Genomic DNA, 10,441 nt, shown 5'->3' with positions numbered 1-10,441 from the left:
GTTAGCTGTCCCTGTCAGCTGCAGCCACTGATGCTTTCTAGACATCGTGATTTCCCAAAACTGAATAAATGCCACACATAGCAACACAAAACTGCTTTGCTAGCTCAATCATGTTGTAACTAAGACATCCGCTGGAAAAAAAAAAAATTCACGCCACGGACCGTTTATTGAGTTAATGTTACTGAGTTACAGACACCGCTAACGGCTAAAAGCTAACAGCTAATGGTTAGCCCAGCTAATCTACGATAACCATGTTGTTAATTCCAAAATGTGCACACAGAAATAGTAACGTTTGTTCAATCATTGTGTTTATAGACTTTACAAACATCAGATTAGTCTACACGGTGATATAGTGACGTGAAAAATGTGATATATATATATATATATATATATATATATATATATATATATATATATATATATATTGTAAAGAAGGCGATTCCCTGGGGGCACCGCCGGAACTGAAGGGGATGAGCGATCCCCGAGTCCCCTGCACTTCCGTTCGTCGAAAAACTCCGGGCAGTGCCTCCAGAGGTAAAGGAAGAAAAAACTTCTTTTTTTTTTTTTTTTACCGATGGATTTCCAGATTGGTTTCAAGTTAATTCATGAACTGAAAAATTGAACAAATAAGGGGAAGATGAAATGAGAATGATTAATAGAGTGCAATTGTTCCCAATTTTGAGCATTTAACTGTAGCATGTTTTTTACTCATGGTAAACTGCTTTTCAGTCTTGCTATTTCTGCCTATTTGCTGTGGTCTTGTTTGCTCTGTATTAAAAAGTCTTAAGAAACTAATACTCAAGTATGACAGGAGATGTCAAAGGGTATCATAATCCTTAGTTTTATTCATTTTATTGTAGTATTTTTTTTCTTAACGATCTCAATGTTAATTGAGATCATTAAGAAATGATTAGCTTTGTTAAGAAATGATCTTACTGAAATGATCCACTAGGCCCATACTTAGACAAGTCAAATCTGGGATAGATTAACATGGAGAATCCAGAGACTCATTAAAACACAGTTTCAGATTTGTGAAATCTTTACTCTATTTGTGAAAATGCAAAAAGGGCGATTTCACTGCTTTTTTTCCATCCAGCCCACATTAGACCAGGTCCAGATCACAAACCACTATACTTAGACTAGTCAAATCTGGACTAGATTAACATGGAGAATCCAGAGACTCATTAAAACACAGTTTCTGATTTGTGATATGTGTAGTGGTTTGTGATCTGGACCTGGTCTAATGTGGTCTGGATGGAAAAAAAACAACAGTGAAATTGCCCTTTTTTTACTTTTTTACAAATAGAGTAAAGATTTCACAAATCTGAGACTGTGTTTTAATGAGTCTCTGGATTCTCCATGTTAATCTAGTCCAGATTTGACTAGTCTAAGTATGGGCCTAGTGGTTTGTGATCTGGACCTGGTCTTAATTGAGATCATTTCTTAACAAAGCTAAACATTTCTTAATGATCTCAATTAATATTGATGATACCCTTTGACATCTCCTGTCATACTTGAGTATTAGTTTCTTAAGACTTTTTAATACAGAGCAAACAAGACCACAGCAAATAGGCAGAAATAGCAAGACTGAAAAGCAGTTTACCATGAGTAAGGACAATAAGAAAAACATGCTACAGTTAAATGCTCAAAATTGGGAACAATTGCATTCTACTGATCATTCTCATTTCATCTTCCCCTTATTTGTTCAATTTTTCAGTTCACGAATTAGCTTGAAAATGACTGAATACTGCCATCTACAGGCGTTATGCGACATTTAAGGTGGACCGAGAAATTCCAATCAGAAGCGGTGACTCGGAAGCCAACTTCAGCCTTGTGAAGCGAAGTCCTCAAGTACTGAGTGTGTGAAAGGCTCTCAGCTGTCTTAAAGTGACAAAGTACAAGACGCCAGGTTAAAGACACAGGCAGGAAGAGTTCGCTCTGTTCCAAAAAACTCAGACGCCTTTACACTCTCAAACTGTAGTCATGCCTGCACTACCTTACCTAATTCCACACATCAATACACAATCCTTCAGGTTCATTGACATGTGTTATGCCCCCAATTTAACCACTGTATGCAACTCTTACACTGTAACCAGTGCAGCCTTAACACACACTCACAGTTGCCCTGTACCTTGGACTGTCCATTTGAACTGTATGTACTGTTTTATTTTACTGCACTGGTTTAAAGAGATGAACCCAGGGGATAAAACAAAGACAGAAGAATCCTTATTCTCCACAGGTTACTTTAGAAACAGGTCAAAATCTGGAATGTTGGATAAATGCATATCAATTATCATCTCACTGTGGCTGTTTCCAGAGACACCTTAGAAATACTAGTTATCTATAAAAACAAGTGCCTGTGCCTCGCAGTTTATTGCTGGTTTTACAATCGCAAGTCGCTAATGCTGTTATTGATTCTTTTCTCAGTTTTTTAAAGAGTGTATAGAGATATATTGTAAAAACAGTTTAGCGGTCACAAATGAATTGTTGGAATTTATGGGGAAATTATTTAGTGAACTTTATCATTTCCATTCCTTTTGTTAATGCAAATAGATGGCAATGACGACATAGAAAATTATGATCCTCACAGTGCTGCCCGCATGTCCAGATAAGACTATGCTGATCAGATGACCTTCAGCCTGGTTCACCTGAAGCTTAAAGCACTCGATCACTTTCATTTCAGACCCCATCACTCACATTGTTCTGCTGGAGCTTGTAGGTGGCAGTGAGAGGCACCAGGTTGTGGTCTAATTTGCTCAGTGATAATAAATGTTCTGTAATGTCTGTTAGGGCAATGATGCACTTTGCTTGTGCGTTTTACAAACTGAGGTCATGGCTCACTGCTAGAAGAATGGCTTATCCATTTTCAACACCTCGTTTGTTGCATTTTCAAACTAATCTTTTTTATTTTACACAGGTTTTTAGGTGCAACACTGCCTCCTGCATCAGTGCTGACCAGATTAAATCCTCCCTGTTAAACCTGTCCTTCGAATACAATTTAAGAAACTTAGCTGCATAAAATACTCGCCATCTTCATTATTGTCCTTCTATTGAAATGTTATTGAAATGCTGCCATAAATTGCCACTGTTGTTTATATCTGTGACAGTCCATGAACAGACTCCTCAATCTGACAGTTGGATCATTTTCAGCCCTTTAAGCTCCAGAAAGCACATTCGGCACTGACTGTCTGGCTACCGTACTGTCTACATGTACCGTATAGTATGTGTGTGTGCATATTAACGTACATTCAGTGTGTAGATGCATGCCCATTCTACCACAGGGAAACAGTTATTAACATGTCCAGTAAAAAACAAAGGCTTTAATGTGACATCACTTAAAATACATTAACCATTTCCCAGCATGGAATATAATGTAAATTGCACTGAAATTACCAGCATGATTACGTAGAATAAAAGCAAAACAGATGTGAATTATTTTTAAAAAACAACTTTTTAAAATCATGATAAACTTCAAACTTTGGTTTCATTCATGGATTAAAAAACACATAGGCCCCCATTCATTAACTGGTTAAAAATATACTATGCAGAATTAATAACAGTATATAAAATTGTAAAAATACATCATCCTACACGCTCCTATGACTTATCATAACTCTAGGCAGTTGCATTTTCCCGGCTCATGTTTTGTGCGTTAAGTGTCTGCGTCAACTCCTCCAGCTTTGCCTTCAGCTGACTTGCTTCAGGTCGGTCCTCTGGCTTCCCACACAGCATTGACTTGATGATTTGGTCCTGCAAAATAGAAAAAAAAATGCTACCAAGATGTTTGCAACAACAATAATAAATGCTGTCATACTATAATATTGCTGAAGCTCCACTCCACATTATTCCTCACATATACACTTTGGAAACTGAGAGTGGTATCCCCTCAAAACTGTGCTGCTTGATATTTGACATTATTCACGCACAGACAGCAGCAGCCCTGTTTTGACTCCTCAACCTTTGAGGCTTTAGAGATGATCAACTCTTGTAACAATGTAGAGCTCTGTTGGCAGTGGTGAAGGAAATATTCAGACCCTTTACTTGAGTAAAAGCACTACTATCACACTTTTTAAAATAATTCATTACAAGTTATCAAGTAAAGGTCCTTCATTTAAAATTTTACTTTACTAAAAATATGTAAATAACATCAGATAAATGTAGTCTATGGAAACAAAATAAAGCCAAAAGTTAAAATGTTTTCACAGATTCAGATATGCTGATACACAGCTACAGTACTTTGGATTTTGATTCCATATTCTAACTAGAAAAGCACTCAGAGAGTGCAGACCTCTGCCAAGTAAGTGATATTCCCTCCCCCTCTGCATCAGATTTTGCAGCCTGCATCACAATTAGGTTATATGCATCACTATCATTATTAGGTTATATATGCCTTCACCACGGAGACACTGTGGTGTATTTCTTTCGTTTTTATTTTGTACCAACACAGAATATAATGTTTTTTGTATTTTATCACTTTCTTTTTTTCCAACACAGAACATTAATTTCAACTTTAGAATTACAACAATATTTAGCAAGTAGAACCAGACGTGCTTTCCGGACACCAGATGGTGCTATTTTGACTGTCTTTAGAAATTGGAATTGCTGCTGAGGCTGTCAGACGATAGACTTTATTTATTATTTTATCCACTTTCAACCGATCACCACCAAAATTTTATCATCTGTTCCTTGTCCCATTATCCACCTTTCCTGAAAATTTCATCAAAATCCATTCATAACTTTTTGAGTTATTTTGCAGACAAACAAACAAACAAACAGGCAAACAGACCAATGCTGGCGAAAAAAGCAGAATTTGAAAAAACACCCTTCTCCTGCAGCTCTCTCTGTCCTAACCCCCTTCCACCAGATGACCATGGCCATATGCACACGCTTACAATGCATCTGCCTGGACTGCTTTGCCAGGAGGAGGGCAGGTGGCAGCTTGTGAGATGGACCTTCAGGCTGCGGCTATTGCAGCTCAAGTTCAGCCAGTGCAAACCACCCAGGCAGTGCCGGGTCTAACCATTGCAATGCAACAATAAAAGTCTGCTGATTTTGGGGGAAGTCAGGGCTGTGTGGTAACTCGAAGCTGGGGTTTGCACTGGCTGGATTTGGGTTGCTGCAGCTGCTGACTAGGGGTCCGGCTCCGACTCTCCTCCCGCGGATGTGGTATGTGATGGTGGGGAGTGAGGCGGCTGGCACACTGTTATTCAATCAATCAATCAATCAATCAATTTTATTCATAAAGCCCAANCCTTTAACGGGGAAAAAAACGGTAGAAACCTCAGGAAGAGCAACTGAGGAGGGATCCCTCTTCCAGGACGGACAGACGTGCAATAGATGTCGTACATTTTTATTTAAGGCTCTTGCTACAGAAATGTGAACATGAGCAGAAGGCTAAACTATTAGCAACATTATTTCTCCATCTTCTCCCAGACTGACATGTGCTTCTTGTGTTTATTCTCAAATTCTCATTTTGATAAGTCCATCTTCCTGTTTTGGGTTGCTTTACAGTGTGGGCAGTTGTTGCCAGTGCTGGAATAGCAATTTTTTCTCAGTGGGATTTTCCACCATTGAATCAGGAAGGGACGTGCACACAGTCCATAGTGAGACCTTCCCAACACTGGATTTGTACGACCAACAGTCCAAACTTCAAGAAAACCCAGCAAATTAATCACCTTTCAGTAGCTGCAACCATGAAATGTTTATCGATTATCAAAATAGTTTCTGTCAGTTCTGTCAATTGATTCATCTCCGAATTATTTTGGCTGTACTTTTACATTTTCATGTGCGAAAATCAGAATTTGTAAACTAACTAGCAACTTAAACTGCCAAATAATTGTAGTAAAGTAAAAGGGCAACATTTGCCTCTGAAATATTGAAGTATAACATGGCATAAGAAGAAAATACTCAAGTAAAATCATACCTCAGATTTGTACTTCAGTGCAGTACTTGAGTAAATATACTTAGTTATCACTGTCTGTTGGTGGCCATCATGACCACCTGGCACCCTGTGGAAGTTTTAATGTTGCAAGTCAGTCAGCTGGAATAATAGGAATATGTTAATATACCTCTTCAGGAAAAGTCTGTGAAAACTCTTCGGGGAGCTTCTGGCTTCTGGCATCATCCCAAATCTGATATTCAAGCAGAGAGAAAAGGATGAAAGAACTTGTTAGTTCGCCTCAAATTTACAAGTGATTCAAGTAATGCTCTGTTGAACTTAAATTAGTACAAGAAAAATACAATAAGAGAAGCTAAAAGATAATTAAGTTCCATCGTATCTGCAAGTTATGATACATTGCTTTTGCTAGACACTGAAGAGAAATCAGTTACTTGTCATAGTACGGACATTTTTTGCAATATTCAAATTCTTTTCTGGCTTTTAATAAAGTTATTAAAGCAATCTGGCGACACTGCAGTAGCTAGAAGGCTACTTCATCAGGCTGGTCAACCAGCAGAGGTGCACCAGCTCCTTGCTCGTCAGACCAGTGGCTGCTGTCACAACAGACGTTGCGTTGTAAGATTACAGAAATGTCTGTTGTAATATCCTTCATATTTGTGGATTCCGCTACATTTTATGAACGTAAAAGTACAACGTTACTGTCCTAATATCAAAAAAAAAAATTTGTTCTTAGATCACGTCGTGCATGAGACCCATGGTTATGTTCTGTTTCTACGAAACTCACCTTCCCCCTTTCGTGGCCAGTAGAGAGTTTCCTGAGGAGCTCAAAGTATATCAACCCCAGAGCAAATATGTCCACTTTACGGCCATAGTTCCTCTCTGTCTTCTGTGATAGAATAAAAACACAGTATTGACAATAGGCACCTTCTATACTTTTGTTAATCATCATGAAAGATTAAGTAATTATGCTCATGTGGTAAAAGAAACTTCAGCTTTCAAAACTGCTTTTTGTGTTATCCTTACATTAATCATCATGCTAGACTAACTAACATAGTTAATCATAGTTAGAGGTAAAAGAATCTTCAGCTGAATAATGTCCTATTGGCACAAACTTGTTATCATGCAGCTCTCACTGCCAACCGTAAAGACAGGTGAGGCTCGGAAATTTGGTAGCATTGTTAAGTGTGGTAGGCATACAGGTTGTCTACCTAATTAAGCCCTGTCACAGAGCACATTTGTTAACACAATAATACAGAAGAATTTGAAGTTAATGTCAGATAGACCCTCTCACTTGTTCAGGAGCCATGTAAGTTGTGGTTCCTTTGTTTTCTGATCTCTTCATCAAAGCAGAGTCATCATCAGCATCTCTGGTGACCAGACCAAAGTCCCCAATCTTCACCTCTCCATTCAGTCCAAACAGGATGTTTTCAGGCTTACCAAAAAGCAAAAACAGAAATAGAAACAAATAAACATCTAGCTCCTCACATAATGGGCAGTAACACATAAACAAATGAACTTGGAGGTTGAAATAAAATTAAAAAAAGGGTACTGTTTGACTGCCTTAATTTCTTAAAATCTGGATTAATCCTTGAATTTCAAAAGTTAATTGCAATTAACCACATTTTTTTGTAATTGCATATTTAAAATTCCATTATTTTACATTTTAAAACAAGGTGCAGCAATTCTTACCAGTGTCTTGGTTAGGAATTAAATAAATGCAAAGTAATATATCCTATGACCCTGACTTTTATAATTTTATTTTTTTCAAATCAGTGCTGCACTGCTACAAGAGTGTGGTCTTGAGCCCATGACTTAGAGGAGACAACTACAAAGTGCTTTTTTAAAAATGTGAAATACAGGGTTTTTTTTTTCCTTTTCTGAAAAGATTACACTTGAATTGTTCCACTGCTCTGCAACTTTGGAGAGGTGCTGGGCATATGTTTCTGCATAGTGTCATTCTTCTGTCCAGTCAGTGTCGACACAATATGGAAATCCATCGGTACAAAAAAAAAAAAAAAAAAAAAAAGTTTTTCTTCCTTTGTCTGTCTTGAGAGATTAGTGTCGACATGGTGTGCAGTTACTCAGAGATCATTTTGTTTCCTCATTCCAATTATGTTGCTCTCTCTGATTCATACAAGTCCTAATCTTATAGCTGGTATCTGAAACTTGAAGTACGTCAGTGATAGTTAAATTCTATTTGACACAAGGTGTCAACGTTTTGTTATGTTCTGACCTTGAACACATCGCCATTAATGTGTTAACACTGACAGCCCCAGTCTAAGTACAGATGAAAGCTTCCTCAGTCCCACCAAGAATAACATCATGGTGGGGAGTTTTTCAATACTGGCCTTAAAAGAATGACCAGACATAATGCAGACATACCATAACAGGTAAAAAAAAATACTAGAAATTACATACCATAAATTTACGTACACAAACATTTACAAGGCAGAAAACAATGTCACAATTCCTGTCAGCTCATAACACTCTGTTCTTTCGCTTACTTTGCCACATACCACCTATATTCTAGATCCAAACTCAAGAATGCCAGTGGCCACCTTCTATGCTAAGTCACCCACAAAGTGATCTAGTCCGACCGGGCATGTCAGGTAACCATCATGAGACACTCACATTCCACCTGTTCAACACGCCTCTTTAACCTTTTATTATGGGATATCCCTGGCTCAGGCGACACCGTTCACATATTGATTGGTCCCTGGGAGCCATCTTGCTGTCATCGTCATGCTAACTGTCTCAGATCTGCTAAGTGAAGAACCATTACACCCTCCCACTTATCTCTTCAGCCTTAGAACTCTTGCAAGGGGTCACCATCTTTTTCAAACTAGAAATGCATATCATGTGATGTGGATAATGGATAAAGATGAGTGGAGGACAGCTTTCAACATCCTTAGCTGACATCACAAGTACCTTGTCATGCTTTTTGGCCTAACCAATGCCCCTGCTATTTTCCAGGCGTTGGTAGCACTGGGCCTGAAAAAGATTCTATTAAAACTTGATAATCATAGATATTATAGTTTACCCTGGGAAGCACATACGGACACATGTGGTGAAGTTCAGTAAGTATCAGTGTATATTCATGTAACTGATAACATTAGAGAATACATTAACTAAGACATTCTTGTATTTAGTGTAGATATCTAAATATGCATTATAAAGCAGTGATCAGTTTCGCATGACGTGAAATTGCATTAAAAAATCATCAACGTACAGGTCGCCGCCATGGAGCACTTTTATGTCCCTACCAATGTGAAAATCAAACCTACGCCCTTGGCCTGGGAGCTACCTGACCATTGGCTCCCACCTCCAAGCTAATGGCCTGACTTAACGTATGAATCAGGAAATGGACACTGCATCTCCTCCCACAGTCCTTCTTTCTGGTCCAGACAACTCCTCTGGGTTGAAAACACCCATACCCTTCCCAGCTCTGCTACTGACCTCTCCCCATCCCCAGTGTTCCTGGGGTTACCAACTCCCCTCTCTTTCTAGACCAGGAACTTGAGACCAGCATCCCTTCAGTTCAGGCTTTAATTCATCACTGCTGCCACACCTGGGTGCAGGCCTGTTTTGACTCTCCTCCGCACCTCTGATTGCTACCAGAGTAGTGCCAATCACCGCTGGATTATGGCCCCCAGCTACACCTCTGGCCAGAAGGTCTGGCAGGCTCTGGCATGCAGGACTTATTTGTCAGGATGGCATCCAAAATGTTGGCTCCCTTGTTCATGGGCCTGTTTACCATCTTCAAAGCCATCATCCCAGTGTTTGTCTGCTCTGCCTTTCCCAGTTCACATGCATCCATCCTGCCTTTCATGTCTCCAAATGCACGCCTGTCAGAGAGAGTCAGCTCCCTGCTTGCATTTTGATTCAAGTATAAGAGTACTTTTATCTGAACCTCTTCATCTGTGTCATGTTTCTGGGCTCACGCTTGCCATTTTCTGATCCACCATATGGGGTTAACTTCAACTTCCTGCCTTAAGGGAAGACCTGAACCGTAAAAACCACCTGACTCTGTCTACTGTCTCCAAATCAGTACTGTTTTGTAATGGCACATAATTAACTATGAAAAAATTTTGGTCACATGCATCAAGTCTAAGATGTACTGAGCTGAATACAGCACTTCCAACAACAGGAGAGAAGCAGCACATTTCCACAACCTCTTTGGACTTACTGGGCAAGATCTAGCAGAATACTTAGAATAAACCATGTGTTTATAAGTAAATGAAGGTGAGGGGCAAACATCTAGTATGTGGTTCTCCTACTTTGTACCAGTGAAGACCAGAACAATATACTGATTCTAGGTACACCGTCCTCTGACAGGCTCCAAAGTTGGAGCCTGTCAAAGACAGAGTTTATCCCTGTTGAGGCCCTTTCACTTCCCTGAGACAAAAATTTGTCTCAGGGAAGTGAAAGGGCCTCAACAGGGAAAAACAGTTTTGCCTCAGCCACACGAGTCTGGTCTCACCTTAAGGTCCCTGTGGATGTGCTTCTCCGAGTGAATATATTCGACTCCACTGACTATTTGCT

General features: G+C 39.2%; 1 protein-coding gene across 1 annotated transcript; it reads right to left on the bottom strand.

Moving 5' to 3' along the window:
• Positions 1–3,300: 3,300 nt before the first annotated feature.
• On the bottom strand, positions 3,301–10,436 carry LOC126387224 (interferon-induced, double-stranded RNA-activated protein kinase-like; the record flags this gene model as incomplete). The annotated part of the gene is made up of 5 exons (XM_050039764.1): positions 3,301–3,750; positions 6,069–6,131; positions 6,684–6,785; positions 7,191–7,331; positions 10,380–10,436. Coding segments are annotated over 5 exons (498 nt in total), but the record flags the coding sequence as incomplete, so codon positions are not given.
• Positions 10,437–10,441: the final 5 nt, after the last annotated feature.

Source organism: Epinephelus moara, unplaced genomic scaffold (genome assembly GCF_006386435.1).
Source record: "Epinephelus moara isolate mb unplaced genomic scaffold, YSFRI_EMoa_1.0 scaffold2904, whole genome shotgun sequence".
Taxonomy (NCBI): Eukaryota; Metazoa; Chordata; class Actinopteri; order Perciformes; family Serranidae; genus Epinephelus; species Epinephelus moara.
Note: the sequence above shows the minus strand (reverse complement) of the source record. Positions and strands in the feature narration are given on the sequence as shown.